The sequence below is a fragment of the Vombatus ursinus genome, unplaced genomic scaffold (genome assembly GCF_900497805.2).
Source record: "Vombatus ursinus unplaced genomic scaffold, bare-nosed wombat genome assembly UNPS02007284.1, whole genome shotgun sequence".
Taxonomy (NCBI): domain Eukaryota; kingdom Metazoa; phylum Chordata; class Mammalia; order Diprotodontia; family Vombatidae; genus Vombatus; species Vombatus ursinus.
The window spans coordinates 6,030,830-6,058,471 of record NW_020947062.1 but is presented as its reverse complement, the minus strand read 5'-3'; the positions used below and the strand labels follow the sequence as shown (position 1 = coordinate 6,058,471).

At 36.7% G+C, this 27,642-nt stretch overlaps 2 protein-coding genes across 4 annotated transcripts in view; both read right to left on the bottom strand.

The window, feature by feature from the left end:
- Positions 1-27,642, bottom strand: part of EML1 (EMAP like 1) — a 304,970-nt gene that overhangs the window by 173,469 nt on the left and 103,859 nt on the right. The window lies entirely within an intron of this gene.
- On the bottom strand, positions 21,167-21,528 carry LOC114033608 (small nuclear ribonucleoprotein F-like). The gene has a single exon (XM_027849217.1). It carries the CDS (start codon positions 21,438-21,440, stop codon positions 21,180-21,182), a length of 261 nt encoding a protein of 86 aa, XP_027705018.1. The 5' UTR covers positions 21,441-21,528; the 3' UTR covers positions 21,167-21,179.

The following is a 27,642-nucleotide window of genomic DNA, read 5'->3' as shown; positions in this document are numbered from 1 at the left end:
TCTGTATTTCTATGTATATTTGTTGAACTAACTTTTAGAACATAAAGCAAAATATTCAATTCATCTAAATTCATTTCACTTGCCTCAAATCACTACCTTAAAACAGAAAATACTTTATTCTGAATAACTGGAATTATTCACAAGAATTTTCAGTCATCATCTAGGTTATCTTCATGTTATTGGCATCGTATAAACAATGGACTTGGAATCAAAAAGGTGTGATCATTGGTCCTGACACCTGCTAATCATGTGACTTTGGCCAAGTCACTTAACTAATTTAAGCCTCATTTTGCTCACTTGTAAAATGGGGAATAATAATAATTTCACTACCTACATCACAATGTTCTTATGAATAAAACACTTTGCAAACTTTAAAGCACCCAAAGAAGCTGATATATTTTGATCAAACTTAGAAAAAGCATTATTTTCCCACAATAAGTAAAAACAATTCAATTATAAATTTAAACCCTTTGAATTGTTGTTTTAAAAACAATGCTGAGGCAATAAATATGACTATCTCTAATGTTATCTTCCCTGATCTAGCTAATAAAAATTTAAACATTTTCTTACAACAGGTTTTCACTTGTCATTTTTTTGGTAAAGACATGATGGAAAGGAATGGGCATTTTTAGAACATATCAGACTGTTTTAACAATAACCACAATCTCACAATCCTGGAAAGTGCAATATGATCAATCCTCTAGAAAAGTATCTATCTAAATAAGATTACTAGACTAACTAGAGAATACCTCTTTTTTAAGTATGGCACCTAATTTACTCAAACATCAAAAAGGTGACCATAGCTCAATATGTAACAACATTTTTTGGCAAAGAACATCAGGGATTCTCTGACTTACCTCACTGAAACCCACTCTCTGCTATGTTAGCATTGGTTAGAAAGGGAAAATTATTCTATTTCAAAACAGTCTATAAGTCTGTTTGCTTTATAAATCATTTAAAGTAGTTGGACACTTAGAAGCTTATAATTTGTTAGCAGAAAAAGCACTAACTTGGAGTTGGAAGACTGCATTAAATTCCGTCTCTACCACTTATACTAGCTGGGCAAGACATCACTGTCAATTTCCTCACCTAAAATGGGGATAACACCTACATTTCCTACCCCAGGGGGCAGCTGTGAGAACCAAATTAGCTAATTCACATAGAGTACTTTGTAATTCTAAAATGCTTGCATAAATTCAATACCCCAAAAGAATGGTTAATAGTTGGACACAAAGTATATAAACTGTAAAAAAAAACAAAAAACTATTGTTACTGTGTCAACTATAGGGTAATGCTGAACTCAAATTCTGAATACAATAGCTGAATAGAAAATAACTTTCAAGCATAAGATGCAAGAGAAGTATTTTAATGTATTTAGAACTCTGTTGTGAAGATTATACATTTTGATCCCCATTATAACATTAAGAACAGTATAGTAAGAAAAGGAGAGGGAGAGAAAGAAATTCACTTTCACTTTCCATTGGTTGTTCATCTGCTGAGATATCAAATTTCAAATGCTCCTCCATTACATGATTAAAGTATGAAACAAGCCCCCTAGGAATTATCAGGGAGATGTGGGGAATTTAAGATGAAATGACTGAGGAAACAAGGTTCAAGCTTCCAAGCATTTCCATTTATTAAGCAATTCATGCCAATTGTTTAACAAATCAGGACCAGGCCCCTTCCACAGCTTAGGACTGGACCCCAAATACAGGGGGAGACAGACTTTTACACCTTAAAAACAATTAATAAGACCAATTAATTAAAAGGAAACAATTAACCAGGAAACAACATAAGGTAATTAGATTTCTTATTTGTCCATCTGCACTGCCTATCCAAGCTATATGTACCAATGGATCAAATCAACAAGCCTCTATTAGGCATTTACTATATGCTATGAACTGGACCAACAAAATAGCCATCTATCCAACTTTTATGTCATTGTCTGGACAATACGTATTCATCCACTCTTTTTTTTCTATATGAATTGTTAAACCAGTCTCGAGTGCCTATGAATCATATTTAGGAAGCTCTGCAAAGTTCCAGGGTTTGGTGCAATCAGCACTGCAAACAAGAGTATCTAGGCATCTGTACAATATAAAAATTTCTTTTTAAATTGGATTTCCTACAGGAGACTACATATAACAGTGGCAAATACCTTTAGCAAACATGTCAACCTGTTTTATTGTCATTGCTTAATATTCATGAGAGAATTTAACTAACTGTTCTTACATATATTAAGGAATAGATGGAAGATACCTTGATGGAGGAAAGTTTCAAGGCTGCATTTTGTTTTAAAAAATCAAATATCATTTTTTATTACTATTGCCATCAGAGATTTTTCCAAATTTTTTATAGCTTTATCATTTTCAGAAACTTAAATCTTGAGGCTCTCAAAATTTTGTTTCCTCCAGCACAGACGTCCTCTATATATACTTGAGATAGTTTAGCTGCTCTTTCTATCCTTGTTTTCTTTATTTTACTTGCTCAAGTAGTAAATTAGAAACTATGATGTTAAGAGTCCAAATATGGTATCTCCATATTTGGAGAAAACAGCCTGCTATAAAAATGACAAATCATCTTCTATTTTTTCTATATATCACCCTCCTTTTAATTTTATCTTTAAATTATCTCGGGATGATCTTGCTTAATTGGATTTCACGTCAAACTTTCTGAAAATTCATTTTTTCTTTCCATCATTTCTCACTGTCTTTTGAAGTCATGGGATGATAGATTTAGAACTAGAAAGGAAATTAGAAATTTAGTCCAACCTCCTCATTTTATAGATACGGAAACTGGGACTGTCCCAAAAGTTAAATGATTTGCCTTAGGACATGGCAGTAGGTGATACTGATCATAATCTTCCATGTTATTCCTGCATAAAAATTTACCATTGAGTTTATATTCAAACCAATGTCACTAATACCTCTTTGTTTAGCACAAAGGTCAAGTGCCTCTACTGGATGAAAGAGTTTGCACCATCCTATGGCAACTTCATCATAGTGGCTGCTTCATATCAGTTAAACTTTTTTTAAATAGGTCATTTTGAAACTTTTAATTCCATGATACATATTCTCATCATTTTCCTCTAACAAGTAAATGGTTGGACTGTATACAACTGATTTGGAAATGACTTCCATATCAGTAACTTGCCATTTCTTGTATACTATAATATACATTTCCTTTTGTGTCCTATAATTTAGGGCTCATTATATCTAGCACTTTCTAATTCTCTTCTTGAAGACAGTATTCATGGAATATATTCTATGTAGTCTACAAGCCTAGATCTAGCCACTCATTTCTTGATTCTGAGCCATGTTTTTTCACTATTCTCTATTCTGTCCACTTTTTCAGTAACAAATGGAAGCATTTATAAAGTTCTTCATAGATTTTTTAGATAAGATGACATCTTCTAAAATGTCATTAGCATATTAAAAATCATTAAAATCATTAGCAAAAAAATCATTAGGAGTTAATATATAATTATTTTCATGATGGCCTTGGTTACGCTCATTAGCATTACAAGGCAAGACAACCAAATGTCCCATGAAATGATGTTATGTTGGATATGTCATAAAATCATCTTTCACAATTCCTTTATCTGCCTTCGAAGGAAAGCCTGTGAGACATCCTTTTCCTAGCTGCAAATTCCATAAATTTCCTGGTTTCATTTATAAGGAGAATATCTATATTGATACAATTTAGTTCCTCCAGCAGCATGGTGACCCTTTGGTTGTTGAACAAGGATCTCACATTTAAAATACCGTAAGTTAAAATATTGTTTAGTGATGATTTAAAATCACTATATGATTCTTTAAATTTTTTCAAAATTTAATTTTTAATTAACAAAAATCTATTTTTTCCTTTTCACTCCTTGACAAATATGCATAGACAAGTAAAGCAAATTCCCCTATTGGCCATATCCAAAAAAAATATGTCTCAATCTGCACCCTGCATCCATCACCTCTGTCAGGAAATGAGTAAAGTATTTCATCAGGGCTCTGGATCAGGAGCATCAAACACGCAGCCTGAAAGCTTTGAAGCCCACAACTCTCTCAAGTGCAGCCCAAATCAAATTAAAATATAATTGGGAAATATTTAACAAAATAAATAAAAATATGGCAAAACACAGATGATTTTAATGTGTGCTTTTCTAAGTCAATGTGTGCCCACAGTGATCTTTATGTACTATTTACCAGCGTATTTCTATTTGAGTTGAAGACCACTATTTAGGAATACTGACTGATCATTGAGTTTATAGGAGTTCTTAAGTCTTTCAAAGTTATTTGTTTTTACAATGTTATTGTTATTATTGTATAACTTGTTCTCCTAGTCCTCACTTCATTCTGCATCAATGTTCATACATGTCTTCCTATTTTTTTCATGAAACTGTACCATTCATTATTTCTTTTTTTTCTTTTTTTTTTCCTTTTTTTTTTTTAAGACAATTGGGGTTAAGTGACTTGCCCAGGGTCACACAGCTAGTAAGTGTCAAGTGTTTGGTCTGAGGCTGGATTTGAACTCAGGTCCTCCTGACTGATAGAGCCAGTGCTCTATCCACATTCATTATTTCTTACAACAATGATACTCCATTACATTTGTATATCATGAATTGCTCAGCCATTCTCTAATTGATGGATACTCCCTTTGTTTCCGATTCTTTGCTACTACAAAAAGAGGTACTATAAAGATTCTTTGTACATACAGGTCCTTTTCCCCTCTTTGATCTCTTTGGGGTTAGGCCTAGTAGTAGTATTGCTAAGTCATTTTTCAGTGGTGCCCAACTCCATGACCCCATGTGAGTTTTCTTGGCAAATATACTGTAGTGTTTTGCCATTTCCTTCTCCAGCTCATTTTACAGATGAGGAACTGAAGCAAACAGAGTTAAGTGACTTGCCTAGGGTCACACAGCTAGTAAGTATCTGAGGCCAGATGTGACCTCAGGAAGCTAAGTCTTCCTGACTTCTGGTCCCATACTCTATCCACTGTACCACTTAGCTGCCCTTACTGCATGGTAGAAGCTGCCAGACTCTGTGCTTCACTGATTTTGCCTTTGAGGATCCAGAGTAACCTCCATGAGAGAGGAAAAAAAAGTATACAAATAGAACTTCTGTCATTCATTTAATAACCATCACAAAATTTGATACAAAAAATTTAGTATATGAAATATATTTGAAATTTACATTTTACTTATCCTTATAATAAAGTCAACAAACTCCATAAAGATACAGACCATAATTATACTACCTACTATAGGAGTTTATAAATAGTATGAGGTTAATAATTAACTGATGAAATAACAAACTCTTGCAAAAAAAACTGAATTTCTCCTTGTGCATTTTACTCTGAAAGGGCTGTGTAGTGATAGATATATTCAGGACATATATAAAGCAGCTATCATGTGTTTATTACATTCTAGGCACTACACCAAACAATGAAGACACAAATAAAAATGCAAGCAAGATCTTGCCCTCAAGAAGCTTACATTCTCATGGGGAAGGACAATACATAAAAGGAAGCTAGAAAGAGGGAAGGTAACATATGGCAACGTGGTACAGAGGTGACTGGGAAATGGTGTGGAATCATAGCTCCTAGCAAGATAAAGGCTTGCTTATCAGAGCCTAGAGTCCCAGGAATAGGAGTATAAGGTTCTAGGGGAAGTGGGGGAAAGTGAAAGATGAAGATGATGCCAAAAGATGTACAACTTCTAAACGTGGTGTTTTTCATTATAGCATTGAGCCAGCAAAAAATTTCAGGGCTGGGCATCTACTTGATTACTAACTCCCTAAAAGACACTGAAAATTCCATGAGGGCAGACAGTACATTATATACCTTTTTATTTCCTTCAGCAAATAGCACCATATTTTCTATAAGACAGAAACTAGGGACTAGACCTTTCATTACTTGGTAAAAGGAATTCCTAGAAGAGAAAACTCCCTCTCTCAGTACAAGTTGGGCTCTTTTCTATAACTTATGGTCTTAGAGAGCTTTCTATAACTTATGGTCTAGAGCTGTCTAAACTGCGAGTTTAAGTGACTTGCCCAAGGTCACACAGCTACTACAATATTCTAGGCATGAGGTGATAATGACCTACACCAGGGCAGTTGCAGTGTCAGGAAAGAGGGAAGGGGGCATATATGAGAGATGTTATGGAGGTAGAAAGGACAAATGACTGGATATGGGGGGTATCTAGTAGGTGCTTAATAAATGTTTATTGATTGATAATTATATTATAAAACAACATATATCTTTCATGCTGACTTTCAAGATGTATTTATTAACCAACCCTGTATATTTCTCACATGCTTTTCCCTTCCCTCAAAAAAGAAAAAAAAACTACCTATAATGATTTTAAGATAATAACTATATGATTATTACTCTGATCATTGTGAATGACATGTTGTCATCAAACATTTATATCAATGGTCCCAAATGTGCAATCTCAACCATAATAAAGAGCATAGAAGATATTCTAAGAGTCCTGTTCATATAATTGAAAAATCAAGGTTTTTATTATACCTGCTGTTTCCTTTCTCAAGTTCTTTGTTTTGTTCCCTTCTCTTTGGTTCTGTGGAATTTATTTTAAATGAAAAGTTCGGAGTTCACCCGATCCCTCCTAGACCTCAGTTAAAAAAATTCGTAACACCTAGGCAGAGGTTGAGCTCTCCGCCTAGTCTTAAATTTATATTTATCTCTAGTTAACCCCTTGCTTCTCTGTGGCTGAGGTAAAAGTCAGTTTATAGGGAATGTTTGGGTAACAAAATAGCAGATTATATTATAGTATCTATGGGTCAACAGACTTTGGGAGGGGAAGTTGGGGAAAGAACTAACCTTTTCCTGGGCTTCCCCTAGTCTGGGTCTTCTGCTCCAAGATGTCTGTAGAGCCAATGACTCTCCTCAATAATTCCCTTCTCTGCCATAGCTCAGTCCTCCCCTTACTCCTCAAAAATATGCTGAAAATGTCATGCTTGTCTGACCTTTCCCAACATAGGCCATTAAGAATCTCTCTCCAGTTCTGAGATAGCTCCTTCCATTATACAAATTACTTAGTGAGTGGTGTAGAGTCTCTCATACAATGGCATTGATTCAAGGAGGTACGAAGGCCCAGTTTCCACTCAGTTCTGATTGTCTAATTCAATCAAAAAGTGTTCTTATCTAATTATGGTATCAGTTAAAATGAGAGCATCACAACCTCACCCTTTCACTGTGTTTTGGTTATTGAACAAGCAATTGTTATTTCAAGAACTTAAAAGATAGAGACCTGAGGTCAAGAGACCTGAGCTTGAATCTCAGCTGTAAAATTTACTATTTGTATGATCATGGACAAACAAAACACATAAAGTCTATTAACTTCAGTTTCCTTTTCTGTAAAATAGGGATAATAATACTTATACCACCTACCCAACAGAATTGTTTGGGTTGGGGGGAAGCATTTCATAAAACCTTAAAGTGCTGTAGAAGTGAGTTAACTTATTAGGGAAACTATGTGGTGTAGTAGAAAGAATACTGGTATCAGACAACTGAGTTAAAATCTTGGCTCTGCCACTTTATAGTTATGTGATCCCAAGCAAATCACTTAACCTCCTTATGACTCAGAATTGTTGTTGTTGTTGTTGACGACTCTTTGTAACCTTGTGTGCCATAATATCCATGGGGTTTTCTTGGCAAAGACACTGCAGCGGTTTGCCATTTCCTTCTCCAGTGGATTAAGGCAAACAGAAGTTAAGTGACTTGCCCACGGTTGCACAGCTAGTAAGTGTCTGAGGCTGGATTTGAAGTCAAGACTTCCTGACTCCAGGCATAGAGCTCTAATCCACTGAGCCGTCTAGCTGCCCATGACTGCGCATAATTTTTTTGTAAAATAGTGATAATTATGCTTGTATTACCTATTTTATTAGTTAAATATGAAGACAGAGCTTTGTAAACTTTAAAATATTATACAAATATAAGCTGTTGGCACTATAATACTAGCATGATGCTGTAATTCATACTGTCTGTTAGAATATCAAGGCAATCATTTTACACGAGTCAATAATGTTAGACTAGCAGGTCCAGTTTGGGACTCCATAACTTGACCAATATATAGAAAGCTTAAAGACAGTCATGGAAGGAACGATGAAAGTTATTAAAATTTTGGGAAATATGGCCTTAAAGAAAAGGTTAAGGAAGCTGCAATTAAATAACCTTTCATGAAAACATAAGAATAGCAAGACTTCTTTACAACAGAATAGCTTTCTCTGTTGAGTATGAACTTTTAAAAAGCACAAACAAGCAACCTGTTTAGAATGATTAGAAAGTATATGGTACAAGTGGAAAGATCATGTGATTGTGCTACTACTGCTACAACCAGGTGAGTGACAAAATCTCCTCTCAAGTGAATTTGATAAAAACTTAGTAAGTATATACTATGTGCAGACACAGTTTCTTCTATCAAGGAGTTTGGGGTGGTGGGGTGAGGGATAAGACACATACACAAATAAGTGTGATCAAAGGTAAAAAGGAATTAGGTACAAAGAAGAGATCCATAAAAAGTATTCAAAGAACATTCGAGTCAGTCAGTCAATAAACATTTATTAAAGTGCCTAATATGGACCAGGCACAGTTCCAAGCACCAGAGATACAAATTAGGAGTAAAAAAAAAAAAAACTGACAGTCCCTGTCCTCAAGGAATCTACAATCTAACGAAGGAACACAACACACAAAAGAAAGCTGAAAAGTTGGGGGAAGAAGATATTTGGTGCAGGGGCATGATGGAGTAGTTCAAAAGCAGTGTAGCTAGTGGGAAATGAGGAAAAGACCCTACTACGCTCCTTTCTTAAATGGAGGCCCTAGATCCCTGGCCCTGTCCTCCAGTCAGAGTGTTCAATCAGAGGGGAAGAAGGTCCTGATGAGACATGAGTACCAGGCATATTCACTTTTGCAGGATAATGAGACTTCTCAATGATGAATTTCCTATGGAAGGAAAGCATGACGGAGAAGTACAAAGAAGTTCAAAGGCAATGGAACTGGTGGAAAATGAAGAGGGAAAGAAAGGAAGGAAAAGAGGAGGGAAGGAAGGATCACCTTCTATAGGGGGAGATCAGGAAAGGTCCTATGCAGTATATGACCCATGAACTGGGCTTTTATGGAAGATTTCAACAGACAAGGATGAGCAAGAAGTGCGTTTCAGAGAGGGGATGGCAAGAGAGGTGAGGATCAGATCAGAAAAACAACCACAGTTATCCTTTCTACGTTGCGACTTCTCTTCAATGCAGTTTCAATATATCACAAGATGGCATAAGAAATTAAATGAGAATTTTTGGGGAAAGCTGTAGATGATACACAAAGGCCAGTAGACAACACAGAAAAAGTTTAGAAACTCAGAAATGCATAAAATGTATGATATTGTATAATAGCAACACATTTTATCTTTTAATAACAGAATAATTCAGACTTTTCTGGTATGAAGGGAGGGACAAAAAAATTTTACGTGGATTTTTCAGAAACTGGGGGCACCACATTCCTAACTTTCATGATGTGGAAGGGATAACTGTAGTCTAGTTTCCCTGGAAAGTAGTGAAGTATAAAATAAGGCCAAAGAAACAGGTCGGATCCAGATTATGGCAGGTATTAAATGCCACACTAAAAAGTTTGTATTTTATCTGTAGGTAATAAGAAATAATTAAAAGTTTAAAAAGGAGGTGACAGACCTTTCCATTTGGAAGAACATTTTTGTCAAATGCCATTTTGTCCACAAAACCTTCTCCAAATCCCATTCCTGCTGCCAAGCCAGAAGAGATTCCATCCTTTTCAGAATTCTCATATAGAGAGGGTTGTGGGAAGAGGGCAGTATTCTAGTAGAGGAAGCCAGATTCCTTCTCTCTGTCAAACATCCAAGCAAGGCTTAGAAATGCATCAGTCTAAAAAGAAATAACAATCACCTGTAGACTTCAGCACCTATCCCACATTCTTCCCTCCAACACTCAATTTTGTTTTGTTTATGACTATTTCTGTACTTATCCTGCCCTCATTCTTAGACCCCTCTCTACTCTTTGCTTGTCCTTGTCCCCTCCTGCTTCTCTCTGGAGTTTAATAGAATTCCATACTGAAATTCATGTGTGTGTTCCCATATCTGGTTCAGATGAAAGTGACATCCATCAGATATTTATTCCCCTCATCCCTTCCTTCATTATTATATATGCTTCATCCTATGCACTTCTATTAATCAAACATTTATTAAGAGGCTACTACGTGCTAGGCACTGTGCTAAGTATCATAGTAACTTTCCTCTCCTTCTTCCTTGTCCCTTAGGCTTTTAAAATTCAAAATGCAAAAATGAATCAATTGTTTGATTAATAGATAGATAAATAAATACATAATCTTCCCCCAAAGTGATTCATTCTACCACACTCCCTGTTTCTGTCAAGGGAACCACCATTCTTCTAGTCATCCACATCTTCAACTTCACTGTCATTCTGTACTCCTCATTCTCAATCACACCACATGTCCCATCCATTGCCACATCTTATCATTTTTTTGTCTTGCAACTATCTTCTTCTATCCATTCACATATCCATCACCTTAGTGCAAGTGCTCATTACCTCTCACTGGTGCTACTGAAACAAGTTTCCCAGACACAAGTCTCTCCCCTCTCCAATCAAACAAAAAAACTACAGCTGCCGAAGTAGATTTCTTTAATCTGACCATGTCACTTCCTTATTCAATAGCGGTTCCCTATTACTACCAGGATTAAACATAAGCTCCTCTACTTGGCATTTAAAGTTCTTTACAATCTGGTTCCAACCTACCTTCCCAGCTTTATTGCACACCACTTCTAAACACACACAGTGATTGAGGCTAAGTAGTCTTCTTACAATTCCTCATACATGGCACTCCATCTCGTACCTCTGTGCCTTTGTACTTGCTGTCCCTTGTGCTTAGTATGCTCTCCATACTCTTCTCCCTGTCTCAGAATTCCATGTTTCCTTCAAGACAGAACAAGTGCTATTTTCTACATGAAATCTTTTCTGATCCTCCCCAACTGCTAGCTCATTTTCCAATAACTATCTTGCATCTATTTGGCATATACACAGAAAAAATTACACATACACACACACAGACATACACATTGTTTGTTGTCTCTTCTACTTAGACTGTAAGCTCCTCGAAATCAAGGGACATTTTTTTCAAGTTTGTCTTTGTATCCCCAGCACCAAGAATGGAATCATGCACATTTTGTAATTTAGTAATTAGAGCTGGGGTGAACTAAAAGATCTTTTGAAATTTTTTTATTTCTATGTTTCCATGATCTTGAGATACCTTTGGCTAATATTTTAATGTTAAATAGTTACCTATGTTATATTTAGTATATTAATAATATTATTATATTAATACTATTATATTAAAAAGGCAATTTATAAAGTAGATAATAAAATATTAAATCATTTAAATTCCACAAACATCAATTCACATCCTACTCCAACAGTATTTTTGATCTTTTTTTTTACCAATTTATTTATTTTTAGTTTTCAACATTCACTTACACAAGTTTCTGAGTTCCAAATTTTCTTCTCATCCTTCCCCTCCCCCACCCCATGACAGCCTGCATTCTGATTCTCTCTTCACCCAATCTGTTCTCCCTTCTATTTCCCCCCACCTCCTTCTCTTACCCCCTTCCCCTTCTATTTTCCTGTAGGGTAAGATAGATTTCTATATACCTTCGCCCATGTGTCTTATTTCCCAGATGCAGGCAGAAACAATTTCTAATATTCGTTTCTAAAACTTTGAGTTCTAAATTCTCTCCCCTCCTCCCTCCCCACCCATCCTCACTGAGAAGGCAAGTAATTCGACATAGGCCATACGTGTGCAGTCAGGTAAAACACTTCCATAAGAGTCATGTTGTGAAAGACTAGCTATATTTCCTTCCATCCTATCCCAATGCCATTTATTCTATTCTATTCTTTGTTCCTGTCCTCCTCAAAAATGTTTGCTTCTGATTACCCCCTCCCCTAATCTGCCTTCCCTTCTATCACCCCTCCCTCTCTTATCCCCTTCCTCCCTACTTTCCTGTAAGGTAAGATAGATTTCTATACCCAATTGGGTATGTACGTTATTCCCTCTTTAAGCCAAATCTGATGAGAGTAAAGTTCACTCATTCCTTTTCATTTCTCCCCTCTTCCCCTCCACTGTAAAAGCTTTTTCTGGCCTCTTTTATGTGAGATAATTTACCCCATTCTACCTCTCCCTTTCTCCTCCCAGTACATTCCTCTCTCACCCCTTAATTTTCTTTTTTAGATATCATCCCTTCATATTCAACTCACCCTGTGACCTCTGTCTATATATATATTCCCTCTAACTACCCTAATAATGAGTAAGGTCCCATGAGTTACAAATATCATCTTTCCATGTAGGAATGTAAACAGTTCAACTTTAATAAGTCCTTTATGATTTCTCTTTCCTGTTTACCTTTTCATGTTTCTCCTGAGTCTTGCATTTGAAAGTCAAATTTTCTATTCAGCTTGGTTTTTTCTCAAGAATGCATTAAATTCCTCCACATCACTGAATGTCAATTTTCCCCCCTCATTGACTACACTCAATTTTGCTGGGTAGGTGATTCTTAGTTTTATTCCTTGTCCCTTTGACCTCTGGAATATCATATTCCAAGCCCTTTGATCTCTTAATGTAGAAGCTGCTAAATCTCATGTTATCCTTTTTTTGTTTCCATAATACTTAAATTGTTTCTTTCTGGCTGCTTGCAATATTTTCTCCTTGACCTGAAAACTCTGGAATTCGGCTACAATATTTCTGGGAGTTTTCCTTTTGAGATTTCTTTCAGGAGGTGATCTGTGGATTCTTTCAATTTCTATTTTACCCTCTGGTTTGAGAATATAAGGCCAGTTTTTCTTGATAATTTCTTGAAAGATGATGCTAGGCTCCTTTTTTTTTGATCATGGCTTTCAGGTAGTCCAATAATTTTTAAGTTATCTCTCCTGGATCTATTTTCCAGGTCAGTTGTTTTTCCAATGAGATATTTCACATCATTTTCTATTCTTTCATTCTTTTGGCTTTGTTTTATAATTTGTTGATTTCTCATAGAGTCATTAAGCTTCCATTTGCTCCATTCTAATTTTTAAGGAATTATTTTCCTCAGTGAGCTTTTGGCCCTCCTTTTTCCATTTGGCCAATTCTGCTTTTTAAGGCATTCTTCTCCTCATTGGCTTTTTGGACCTCTTTTGCCATTTGGACTAGTCTGTTTTTTAAGGTGTTATTTTCTTCAGTATTTTTTTGTATGTATGTATCTCCTTTACCAAACGGTTGACTTGTTTTTCATGATTTTCTGGCATCACTCTCATTTCTCTTCCCAATTTTTCCTCTACTTGTCTTATTTGATTTTCACAATCCTTTTTGAGCTTTTCCATGGCCTGAGACCAAGTCATATTTTTCTTGTGGGCTTTGGATGTAGGAACTTTGACTTTGTTGTCTTCTGGTTGTATGTTTTGATCTTCCTTGTCACCAAAATAAGATTCTATAGTCTGAATATTTTTTCCTCTGTTTGCGCATCTTCCTAGCCAGCTACTTGACTTTTTAACTCTTCGTTAAGGTAGGCTCCAGTGTGGAGGGTGTACTGTCCCAAGCTTCAGGGGTTTTGTGCAGCTGTTTTCAAAGATACTTCTATGGACCTGTAACTTTTCAGTTCTTCCAACTTGGTATGATCTAAGGAAAGGTGTTTACTCCTTGCCTCAGGATTGCCACCCAGGAACTGGGACTCGGATTCAAGCACGGGCAAAGCAAGAGAATCCTGCCTCAGTGCCACCAAAGAGATGCCTGCAATTCCCCTCTGATCAGCTGCTCGATCTTCACACCAACTGTGGACCCAGAGCTCCAGAAGCAACTGCTGCCACTGCGGCCACCACTGCTCTGGCTATCACCCTGGGGCTGTGGTAAGGCCAGGGTTGAACCACACTCCTCTCTCACCCAGGTCTGATAGACCTTTCCCACTGACCTTCTAAATTGCTTTTGGTGTTTGTGGGTTGAGAAGTCTGGAAACCTCCACAGCTCTCCTTGATTCAGTCCCCTGAGGCCTACTCTGGGTTTGCTGAGCCCCATCTTTGTTGGTGTGGCCCATGCTGATCTGTGCTCCTCTCCCAGCCCAGTGCAACAGACCTTTCCCATCTACCATACAGGTTGTCTTGGGCTAGAAATTTGTTTCACTCTGTCTTTTTCTGGGTTCTGCTGCTCTAGAACTTGTTTAGGGTCATATTTTGCAAGCATTTGGAGGGGTTTGGGGGAGAACTCAAGTAAGTCCCTGCTTTTACTCTGCCATCTTGGCTCTACCCTCCTACTCCAACAATATTAAACATTGTGGAGAGCTCAAAAGGGGTGATAACTACTAAATCCAATGGACTTTTTTCAGACAAGTGATTACTGGCCAATATTTATTTATGAATCACACAACTAGTAAGATGGCAGAGTATCTGATTGCCACAAATCTTCATCAAACCCAAAACCTCAGAAAAAGGAATTAAGTGTCAAATGTTGAGTAACCAAAGTTGAACCTGTAAGACAACATGACAAAAACAGGATACAAGGTAAAAAAAACAAAAAAACAAAAAAACACCCTCATGAAATAATACCAAATAATTTAAATTTAGAGCTCTCAAAGAAATCTCCACCTCAAACCTATGCCATGAGTCTGACATGGTTAAGTACAAGCAAACTCACAAGCCGGTGATTCAAGATCTGGTTATAGGGACCTCTGACCACTCCTTTTGCAACGACTAAGCTGGAACTCCCCCTCACCTCATAAAGGGAGCAAATACTGATTTATCCTAGCTCCAAAAAAGAAAAGAAAGCTACTGGACCAAAAGGAACGTTGGGGAAGATACACAGGGCAAAAAACTCAAAATGTACTCAGATCCACAAACTAGAGGGAAAAGAATTTGTAACACTACCTAGAGCCAGCCCCTTTTCTCAGGGGAGGGACCTGAGTGTATTGATCCACACACACTCCCAACTTGAGAAGGCTAAGAAAACTCAAAACTCACACTGAATGAAGTAACTATAAAGCAATGGAAGGAGAAAGGAACCAGAGTAAGGATGGAAACCAAAGAAGAGTGACTAGGAATATAAAAGAAAGAATGAAAGACCAAAAGTTCAAGAGACAGCCAGCAGAGAAGAGCATAAAAAAGAATGAAGAATGATAAATTTTTAAAGAGTCCAAAGCACTATGAACAAATATTATACCGTGACGAAAAATGAACCAAAAATACCTGAAAACTGCCTACTGGGCATTTTGAACTGAGTCTCATAGATATCTTACACTCAACCACATCCAAAACTGATATCATTATCTTCATTATGAAATCCTCCCTGCCCCCTTCTTCCTAACTTCCCTATTACTGTGTACAGTACCACCATCCTCCTTGTCACTCAGGCTCTCACAACTTAGGTGTCATCCTTGATACCACATTCTCTCTCTCACCTCCTATAACCAATTTGTTGCCAAGTTCTATAATTTCTACTTTTGTAACATTTCATGTATATGCCCCCTTTTCTCCTCTGATATTGACAACACCCAGTTGCAGGATATCACTTCAAACCTGGACTACTGTAATATCCTACTGGTTGGTCTCTCTCTACTCAGATGTCAAATTGATCTTCCCAAAACACAGGTATGACCATATCTCCATATCCCTCTCCTCCCTTCCTGACCCACGTGAATAACTCCAGTGGCTACCTAGTACCTCCAGGATCAAATATAAAATCCTCTGTTTGAATTTTAAAGCCCTTTTTACTTAGGTCTTTCCTACCTTATGCATTACTCCCTTCCACATACTCTACAATCCAGTAACACTGGACTTGTGTTATTCCTTCTACTCCATATCTCAACTCTGAATGTTTTAAATTGCTGTTCCCCGTGTTGAGAACTGTCTCCCTCCTCATCTCTGTCTCCTGGTTTTCCTAGCTTCCTTCAAGCCTGATCTAAAGTCCTACATTCTGCAAGAAACATTTCCTAGTCCTCTTTAATCTTAGTGCCTTCCCTCTGAGACTACCCCTAATTTATCTTGTATATATCTTGTTTATATATAGTTGCTTGCATATTATATCCCCCATGAAACTGTAAGCTCTCTGAGAGCAAGAACTTTCTTTTTGCCTTTCTTTGTATCCCCAGCACTTAGCACAGTGCCTAGCACATAGTAGGCATGTAATAAATGTTTGTTTACTGACTGACTGTTGGGAAAGAATCCTGCAGATACTCCCAAAGATCATAAAACTTCAAGAAACTCTAGAATACTTCAAAAGGGAAACAGGATTTTTAAAAGAATGAGGAATGAATTTAACTCAGAAATCAGAGTTCTCAATGCAGAATTAAAAATACAAATAGCAGAGCAAGAAAAACTGAGTACACAATAGAAAATCCTTCTAAAGAAGCAGACACTGAGAGGAAAAATAAAGATCTGAAACACAAAAATGCTGAAATGGAAGAAAATTTTGCAGAAGAATAAAGAGACAACAAAGTTAACAGAAGACCTGAATTTTACATAATTCAAGTCAACTGACCTTGATGATTAAATGAACATAGATACTTCAATGATCACAGTTTTTCTAGAAGAATAAAACAAATCTTAAAAATCTGGATATCATTCTGCAGGAAATAATACAAGAAATAATTGACAATTTAAAAAATATAAACAACAAAGAACTGACTGAGAGAATCTACTAGTCACTTCCAGAAAAAAAAAATCTATTTCCACTTCAAAGGTTAAAAAATGGTTAAATTTAACATTTTGAATAACAACAAATTTGTCAAGCATTCAAAAGAAAGTTAATTCAAATAATTAAGGATTATTCCATATTCATTAAATATAAAAGAAGAGAGTTGAACAATATAATCCAAAAAGCAAGGAACTCAAGCTACAATCCAAAAGAACAAATTCCGGAAACACTCCCAAAACACTCTCTCTCTTTTTTTAAAGGCAATTGGGGTTAAGTGACTTGCCCAGGGTCACACAGCTAGTAAGTGTCAAGTGTTTGGTCTGAGGCTGGATTTGAACTCAGGTCCTCCTGACTTCAGGGTCAATGCTCTATCCACTGGGCCACTTAGCTGCCCCACCAAAACACTCTCCCTGTGTTAAGCAGGCTATTCAATTTACAAACAACAGAAGCACAAGAAAGAAAAGTACAGTTACCAAGGGAAAATAATTAAGTGATGAATCCAAATCTTTCAGGATTAAAGGTATTTTTTTAAAGACTGATCTATTCGAAATAGAACAAGGACAGATCACTGAGGGACAAAAAGTATCTAAAAGGCTATACGCTGAAAGGGAACTTAAAGAATCAGGAGATGGAAAGCAAAAAAAGAGTTTAAGAGTCCAAGTTCTAAATTCCCTGTATTCCTTATATAATTGACACATTATTTTTTTGTGGCAGGTAATAAGAATAGGAAATTGTATGAATGGGGAGATAAGTAACAGAAAGGTGTGGGTGATTTACTTCTTCCAAGTCCATAGGAGAACAAGAAAAAAATAACAATTCCTTTAGTTTTGCAATGGGAGTGACGGCTATTGGAGGACAGGATAAAAGCAACGGATAAGGTAACTGGGATAGAAGAAGTACAAGGGATATGTTCATGCTCTAAAAGGGAAAAAGAAAGGATGCTAACTAAAGAATATTTTGATGGTAGAAGAAATAAATGTATGTCTGTAGTATGAGAAAGAGACCTTGGAATGAATTTTGTCTGGGAAGAATTAGCACATTAGGAGATTACCTTCTTTTAGAAAGAATTACACCTCCCTACACACTGTCCCATCCCAAGTGAAAGGATGTATGAGACTTGAAGAGCAGCCAGAGTTCAGAGTGGTGAGGGAGTAGACATTAAACAAAGCTACAACAAAATGGTTTTGAGAATGGAGACCAATCATATTAAGGATAGAGATAGGGTTGGGCCTCATAACTCAGGGCACATAGTGACTCCTATCACATTACACTGCTTCCATCCAATGTTACTTTCTTCATGAATTGTCTTTTCTAATTGAGAGACATGATTGAAATATACTCCCTACTCACCTCTATCTTGTAGAATCCCTTACTTCCATAAAGACATAGCTCAAGCACCAACTTCTACACTAAGGCTTTCTTTATATTATTATTCCTTGTATTATTTCCTCATATACACATATACATACACACATCTACACACACACATACATATACATATATATGTATATACACACACATACATATACATATATATGTATATACACACACATACATATATATATATATGTATATACACACACACATATTATCTTCTCCCTGACAGCAAGAACTGGCACATTTTTGTCTTTTTATCCTGAGCGTCTAGTAAAATACTTAGCATGTAGTAGATGCTTAACACACGCTTGTTGGTTGATTGGCCAATTAAATGCAGAGAGCTTGTGGGAACAGACTAACATTAAAGAGTAAAAGCAAAACTGATCACAAGGACAACATATCTTAAAAGTAATACAAATTAATACAAAAGAAATAATGGAGAAAACACAAGCCTAACAATCATAATTTTAAATTTGAATATATTAAATAATTCAATACAAGGAAAGAGTAGTAGAATGAAAAAAAAATCCAAAACCCAATCATCTGTTGCACACCAGAAACACAACTAAAAAAGAAACCTATGGAATAAAAGTGAGAGACTGGAATAAAATTTACTATGTGTCAAATTATTCTAAACAAGGAGTTGCTATCAGATGCTATCAGATAGAGCAAAAGTAAAAATTTACAATAATAAAGGATATACAGGGAAACTATTATGCTTTAAGGAACTATAGACAATAAGCCATCATCAAATTAATTACATATGGATTAAATGGCATAGCATCTAAATTCAGAAAAAGTTACATGAATTAAAAAAAGACACATATAGTAATAATAATAGCAGGAGACTTTAATATTCCTCTGCTAATGCTAGAGAAATATAACTGAATGACAGAAAGAAAAACAAATGGAAAATAGAACTTAAAAAAAAACTCTTTGAGAAGTTAAAGCCAAAAGGCTTAAGCTATTTTCTGAATGGGGATGAGAATATATGTATTTCTTAGCACTTCATGTCACCTTTACAAAAACAGACCATGTACTAAGGGATAAAGAAATAACAAGTAAATGTAAATAGGAAAAATTTCCACAAAACTATACATACCCTTTTATAGACATTAAAACAAGAAAGTTATTAATGCAGAGAATACAGACAAAACGAAAACTTCAAAATAGCATTCTTAATAATGAGGGAGTCAAAGAACAAATCACAGTAACAATAACTAAGTGAAAGAGAATAATAACAATGAGATCAAAACAAAACAAAATGGGATGTAGCCAAAGCATTCCTCAGAAGAAAATTCTCTCTGAAAATACACATTAAGAAATCAGAAAAAGAGAAGTTTGATGAAATGAGTATTCAGTTTTTAAAAATTAGAAATTAAATAAGCAAACCTAAAAGAAATGAAAAGGAGGAAATCTTAAAATCAGAGGAGAAATGGAAAAAATGGACAATACTGCAGAAAAGTCTATAGAAATGTTATGCAAAGTTAAAATGCGATTTTTCAAAAAAAAAGATTTAATAAAAATCAATAAACCAAACAAAATGATAAAAAAGAAAATAAAGGGAAATTAAATAAAATAAAAAACAAGGTAAAATCATAATAAAAGTGTCAAAATACAAAATTAAAAACTAGCAATACTGAGAAATTAAAAGAAGTGGAGTATTATTCTAAAAAATACTCTTGACATGACTTAGGTTGGTTGATTTTACCAATCTGCTTTCTGTTTCTTTTTTCAAAAGACAGTTTGCTGCATCAGGATGGGGGAGGAATATATTAGAAAATGTGTGTCATAGAAAACCAAAACAAATCAACATAAATAATACTTTAGAGAGATTACTGGTAACCTTTAAGAGATCAGTTTTATGAGTGGTAGGATCAAAGGTCAGACAGTAAGGGACTAAGCAAATGGAGGCAACAAGCATAAACAGTTCTTTCCAAGACTTCAGCAGGGCAGAGAATGGAAGGAGATATATAAAACTGTATACAGTTAGAGGGGATGGCAGACTGACATAAAGACTTTTTTAAGGATAGGGCTTTGAAGCCTAGGCAGGTGTGTTTATAGAAGTAGTAGAAAGAGGGATATATAGGAATAAGCTAAAGATGAGAGAAGGAATGAGGTAAACTGGAAGAAATAGGAGTGTGAGCATGAGCACGAATAGTGAGACTGGTCTTGACAAGGATATGATCTACCTTCCCATCAGAGCCTAGAGCAAAAGAAAAACAAACAAGTATAGAGGGGTTCTGAGGTGTGGAGTAGGGATTTCAATCATTCAAAGTAATAGAGACCTTGAGTGATTACATTTCAAAAGACTAATTCAGTGACATACTGTTAATAAATCATTATCTTTATCACATATCTCTGAGGAAATTGAGGGGATTAGGATAGATGGAAGACTGGGAAAGAGGGATGTACTAAGAGAAAGAGGAAGGGAAAGGAAGAGTGAGGAAAACTATCTCACACAAAACAGGCATACAAGGAAGAGTTGTTACAACGGAGGGGGAAATGCTTTCAAAAAGGGAATTATATATACACATTCAATTGGGTATAGAAATTCATCTTACCCAGGAAGTTGGAGGGGAAGGGGTTAAGGGAAAGGAAGGATAGTAATAAGAGGGAGGGCAGACTGAGGGAGGAAGCTGCCAGAAGAAAAGGATAGGGACAGATTATAATGGAGTCACATGGGGTTGGTTTCTCCAGAATGGGAAAGATGTTGATGAGGAGGAAATGAAGTTCAATGAGTATATAATATTTTTTAGTTCTGAATACTTATTTCTTCATTTAAGTTCACTAAATCTATTGAATAACTTTCCAATTATTTATTTTCACGAAAATCCATCATCAATTTTGAAATTGTGAAAATAATAACCTTGGTTTATAAAGCACTTCCACTACAAAAACACTATGGGGTAGGTAGTGTAAGTATATTTGTTTTGCAGACAAAGTGGCAGCATAGCTTGGTAGCTATAGAATTGACATCGAAGGTAGAAAGACCTAAGTTCAAGTTCTAACTCAAGATAGTACACTGGTTGTGTAATTCTGAGCAATGTTGTAATTCTAGAAATATACAAAAGAAACCCCTACCCCACCCCACCCCAGAAAAGATGTTATTCTCTCATTTCCCCATCTTCTTCCTCTTCTTCGACACCTCTGATGTAAAGGACATTATTGCACCTTATTAAAACTTCACCAAGGTGTCCAGACAATGCCCCATCTATGTATTCTTCTGTATTTGCAAGTTGCATGTTCATGTAGCCATCCGCAGAGAGCAGGTAACCTTTGTACTCCATTCCGCACTTAAGCTTCACCATCACCGGCTTCCCTGTCAGTCCATTCAGGAACGGTTTGGGGTTGAGGGGTAAACTCATCGTGACCACCAAAGAGCGCCACGGGCCGCCCGCCGCCGCCGATTCTCCTGCGCCCACGTGAAGCTAGCCGCTGCCGCCCCTGCCTCCGGCTCCCTCTAGCCGGCTTAACCTCTCAGTACTCTAGTAGGCAACTCTAAGATTATATATTGCAAAGGTGGTGTCAATATGCACTGATAGAAGGAGTTAGGAATTCCGTACAAAACTAAAATCACAAGTACAGTCTCTATCTCTATTATATAGACAACGAAGCTTAAGGTAAGAAAAGTTAAACAACTTACTTAAACTCACAAAGCTAGTCAATGGCCAAATAAAGTCCTGGATCCAGGTCTTCTCGAAGGCACTATCTAGTGCTTTTCTACTATATTATACTATGCTACCTCTCAATTCCCAAATTATGTTTTAGTGGTTCAAGATTATTATATCACAGAATAAAATTAAATAATTGTAGTGGTTTAATGACGATGACTACACTGAATTTTATTTTTTCTCTTAAACTAGAGAAACAAGAGCTAGTATAGAATTGGACTGATACTCATGAGGTAAAGTCTGACATAGGTCCTTCTCCTTTGTACCTTGAAATTGAAATAATTCCTGCAGGAGGCAAGACTAATTTCAGTAATAGTATACATTTAAGCTTCTTGTCAAGCAGAGAAGTACTTCTTAAAGCCTTTTTTGATGAAGTTTGGATAGAAATGTTTTGAAGATAAATTGCTATCTTGCTATTATTCTTTTATATTTAAAACTCTGAAGACTATTATGCATATCTGCTTTTCATAACTGATAAGAGTATTGGAATTTAAGTGCACCTCTTGTAAACTGACTGAAAGCATCTTCATAGGATGATATGTACCTATTCTGCTCCCATGTGGTTCTAATATCTTTCACTAGATTTTTATATTTTGAAACCTTTTCCTTTCATATAGTTTGGAAATTATGAGTATTTGGCATGCGGATATCTATTAGAAAGATTGTTCTTAAGTTTCTCTGGATCAAGTTTATGGTTAGGTAGTTGGGGGCCCTAGTTCTATTTGTAATGATGTTCTGGTTCCAGTACAGGTGATGTGCTGAATTCTCAAGCATATGGGGGGGAGGGTCTATTAGTATTATGTATTGCCTGTTGACTTATAAATGATTGTAAATTTCTAGTGTACAATTAATTTTAGCTATCATTAATTGATTAATTAGAAATGAGAGGCAAAAATGGTGTAATGGAAGACCAGCCTCAGAGTCAAGAAGACCTGGATTCAAGACCTACCTCTGGCACATTTTAGCTAGTTGACACTGGGCAAGTCACTTAATTTCTAAGGGCCCTAGGCATCTCTTTAAGATGATAAATAACAAAACTGCACTGGCAGAATGACTTTCCTCACTGGAAGTTCCCTACACCAATAAAGTTACAGATCCAGACTCAAATGTAACAACAAATAATGATGATGACAACTTGCTTATAGTGCTTTATAGTTTATAAAATGCTTTTTTTTCCCCCAAACAATGCTGTGAGGCAGATATCACAAATATTTTTATCCTCATTTTATAAATGAGGGAACTATGGTTCAGATAAGTGAAGTAATCTGCTTGCCATCAATCTCATCCTACTAATAAGTGTTGGAATTAGGATTCAGCCCCAGTTCTGACTGAGTTCTAGGAAAAAGTTCAGTGGTCTTTCTACTATACCATAACTGTAACTTTTGTAGTTTCTACCACTATAAACTATACAGATCACTTTGAACATGTGGAAATATGATAGAGAACTCATTGAGCTATTTTAGTCATATAATTTTAACATAAATGTTCAAATAAAAAATCAACAAATTTATTTTTGGTTTATATAGCAAAACTCCCAAGTGTTTGACTTAATTCTCTGTGATCAGTTGCTTGGCTTGAATTGGACTTAAAGGTTTACACACATTATCAAGATCAATACTGAGTTTTCAACTGAGTATTATTCATTACAACATTCTCCTAAAGTGATAGTTCAATGCATCACATTAAAGGATCCACTGCTGAAAAGAGTGATCAACTGGCATTTACTTTTGCCCCATAGGAAACTTTTTCTTATAGTTCCATCCTATCTCTGATTCTTAAAATTATCCTACGTATATTCATAAGATTAGCTGCACAAACTAAGCACACCACTAAATATCATTTGGGAAAGGCTTTAAAATTAGCTCATTTAGGGGGCAGAGCCAAGATGGCAGAGTAAAAGCAGTGATTTGCTTGAGCTCTCCCCCAAACCCTTCCAAATACCTGTAAAAAATGGCTCTAAATAAATTCCAAAACAGCAGAACCCACAAAAAGACATAGTGAAACAAATTCCTAGCCCAAGACAACCTGGATGGTTGATCAGAAAGGTATACTGCACCAGGCTGGTAGAAAAGCACAGTTCAGCGTGGGTGCACAGGTCTCAGCAAACTGGGAGCAGGCCTCAGAGGACTGAATCATGGGCAGTTGTGGTGGTTTCCAGACCTCTCAACCCATGAATGCCAAAAACAACTTAGAAGGTCAGTAGGAAAAGTCTTTGCCTGCGGTAAGAAAAGGAAGCACGTTGGGGTTCCAGCTCCAGTCCCCAAATGTGGCCCCAGGGCAGCAGCTGCCTCTGGAGCTTCTGGCCCACAGACTGACAGGGAATCGAGTAGCTGATTAGAGGGGGTTTGCAGGGATTTCTCTGCTGCGGCAGGATTCTCTTAATTTGCCCGTGTTTGGATCTAGGTCACAGTTCTGGGTGGTGATCCTGGGGCAAGGAGAAGTGCTGGCGTGATAGAGCTTGTAGTGGCTGTGGAGAGGAAATCCTCCTCACAGTTCCAAGGCAGAAAAAAAGTGCTTGTGGTCACTCATAGACCAGAGCACAGGCCAGGAAAGGAGTAAACACCTTGCCCTTGATCATAACACCTTGGAAGAACTGAAAATTTTCAGGTCCCTAGAAGCACTTCTGAAAACAGCTGCACAAACCCCCCGAAGCTTGGGACAGTACAGTCTTCACACTAGAAGCAGACTTCTACCTTAACAAAGAGTTTATAACTCAAGCAATTGGCTGGGATCATGAGCAAGCAGTGCAAAAAGAGTCAGACCATAAAATCTTTCTTTGGAAACAAAGAAGATCAAAACATACAACCAGAAGACAACACAGTCAAAGCTCCTATACCCAAAGACTCCAAGAAAAATATGAATTGGTCCCCAGCCATGGAAGAGCTCAAAAAGGATTTTGAGAAGCAAGTAAGAGAAGGAGAGGAAAAACAGAGCAATGTAAGAAAATCATGAAAAACAAGTCAACAGCTTGCTAAAGGAGACCCCAAAAAATACTGAAGAAAATAACACCTTCAAAAATAGTCTAACCCAAATGGCAAAAGAGGTCCAAAAAGCCAATGAGGAGAAGAATGCCTTCAAAAGCAAAATTGGCCAAATGGAAAACGAAGTCCAAAAACTTACTGAAGAAAATACTTCCTTAAAAATTAGAATGGAGCAATTGAAAGCTAGTGACTTTATGAGAAATCAAGACACTGTAAAACAAATTCAAAAGAATGAAAAAATAGAAAACAATGTGAAATATCTCAGTGGAAAAACAACTGACCTGGAAAACAGATCCAGGAAAGAGAATTTAAAAATTATTGGACTATCTGAAAGCTATGATAAAAAAAAAAAGAGCCTAGATATAGTCTTTCAAGAAATTATCAAGGAAAACTGCCCTGATATTCTCAAACCAGAGGCAAAATAGAAATTGAAAGAATCCACCGATCACCTCCTGAAAGAGATCCCCAAAGGAAAACTCCTAGGAATATTGTAGCCAAATTCTAGAGTTCCCAGGTCAAGGAGAAAATATTGCAAGCAGCCAGAAAGAAACAATTCAAGTATTGTGGAAACACAATCAGGATAACACAAGATTTAGCAGCTTCTACATTAAGGGACCAGAGGGCTTGGAATATAATATTCCAGAGGACAAAGGAGATAGAGTTACAACCAAGAATCACCCACCCAGCAAAACTAAGCATAATCCTTTAAGGGAAAAAATTGGACATTCAGTGAAGTAGAGGACTTTCAAGCATTCTTGATGAAAAGACCAAAGCTGAACAGAAAATTTGGCTTTCAGATATAAGACTCAAGAGAAATATGAAGAGGTAAACAGTAAAGAGAAATCATAAGAGACTTATTAAGGTTGAACTATTTACATTCTACACAGAAAGATGATATTTGTAACTCATGAGTCCTTTGTCAGTATAAGAGTGATTGGAGGGAAAAAATTTTATGTATGTATAGTTAGATAGATAGACACACAGATAAATAGAGGACACAGGGTGAGTTGAAGATGAAGGGGTGATATCTGGAGAATAAAATTAAGGGTTGAGAGAGGATTACACTGGGAGAAGGAAAAAGGGAGAGGTAGAATGGGGTAAATTATCTCACATAAAACAGACAAGAAAAGGCTTTTACAGTGAAGGGGAAACAGGTGTAAGGTGAGAGGGAATGGGTGAGTCTTATTCTCATCAAACTTGGCTTAAGGAGAGAATAACATACACACTCAACTGGGTATGGAATTCTATCTTACCCTACAGAAAATAGGGGGGGAAGGGGACAAGAGAGCAGGAGGATGATAGAGGGGAGGGCAGATTGGGGTAGGGGTAATCAGAAGCAAACACTTCTAGAGAGGGACAGGGTCAAAAGAGAGAATAGAATAAATGGGGGGTGGGATAGGATGAAGGGAAATATACTTAGTTTTTCACAACATGACTACAATGGAAGTGTTTTGCATGACTACACCTGTATTGAGTTATTTGCCTTCTTAATGAGGATGGGTGGGGAGGGAGGAAGGGAGAAAATTTGGAACCCAAAATTTTAAAAACAAAAGATTAAAAAAAAAACTGTTTTCACATGCAACTGGGAAATTATACAGGAAATGGGGTATAGAAATCTATCCTGACCTACAGGAAAATTGAAGGGGAAGAGGACAAGACAAGGGGGAGAGAGATAGAAGAGAGGGAAGATTAGGGGTATTCAGAAAGCCTGCCATTTTGGGGTGGGGGGAGGGATGAGATGGGAAGAAAATTTGGAACTCAAAATCTTGTGGAATTGAATGCTGAAAACTAAAAATAAATAAATTAATTTAAAAAAATTAAATTAAACTAACTCATTTGTAGAAAAATATGTAAAGTTAGTTTGCCAAGTCTTATCAACCTATCTCTGACTAATGTCAGTGTGAAAGTGTACCTGCAGGCTTCTGGGACCATCTCCAGTGCCACAAGTCAGGGGTGGCTGCCCCCTTCAGTGAGCCCCTACCCCAGGATCAACCCTAGCCTGGGCTGTGCTCTGGGGTAAGGACCTCTTTCACCTCCTGCCCTTCAGGGTCTTATCTGGGACAAGCAAGGCACACCCACCCTTCCAACTAGGCTCCTGAAAGTCCTAGGTAAGACTCCTAGAATCTCACAGGATACAACTTCAATATTTGCCAGGAGGATGAACCTCAAGAGAGGCCCTTGCACTAATCATGGGCCCCTTTAAATGGCTCTCTCTCCAACTACTGATACTCTGCCTGGACTCATTACTCAATGGTTAGCAAAATGCCATTCCTTTATGCTTTTCCCATCCCAATAATTCTAAACTCTTAACTGTTTAAAAACAAATCTTTTTCCCCATCCTCAATTCATACCTACTTCACACCTATCTATCTCAACCCTATCTCAACCAAGGCCCCACTCCAGATTTGCCTGTCCCTGCCACTGTACCTTCTAAAATTCCTGCAAACCTCCTTTCATCTTAAATCTCTTTTCTTATTCCTTCCATCTTCTGACCTTCACTGAGAAATGGCTCCCTCTTAATAACCCCATTTCCCTTATCACTCTTTCCAGTACAGAATATACTATTTCATACTTCCTGCTTGATGTGATAAGGGAGTAAGAATGCTCCAGGCTCACCATTACCAGATTCTCCTACCATCTTCACTAAGTAGCCTCTCCTTCTTTAAATTTCATGCTGTTTAAGTTTATCACTCAATGCAGTTGCTGGTGGCTGTTCCTCACAATCTCCTTACTTCCTGAATGAGTTCAATACCTAATTCATAGTCTTTATCTCTTCCTTATCTCCTGCCTTCATAATAAGGGATTCCAAAATACATATGGATACTCCTTCAAATAGCCAAATTTCAAGTTCCTCAATTTACTCAATTCTCATGACTTATTCTTCAACTCTAACAAAGTTCACACAGAGATGGCCA

What these genes read in the sequence shown, in the direction of transcription:
- LOC114033608 (XM_027849217.1), bottom strand. Translation starts at nt 21,440, where the DNA reads ATGAGTTTACCCCTCAACCCCAAACCGTTCCTGAATGGACTGACAGGG.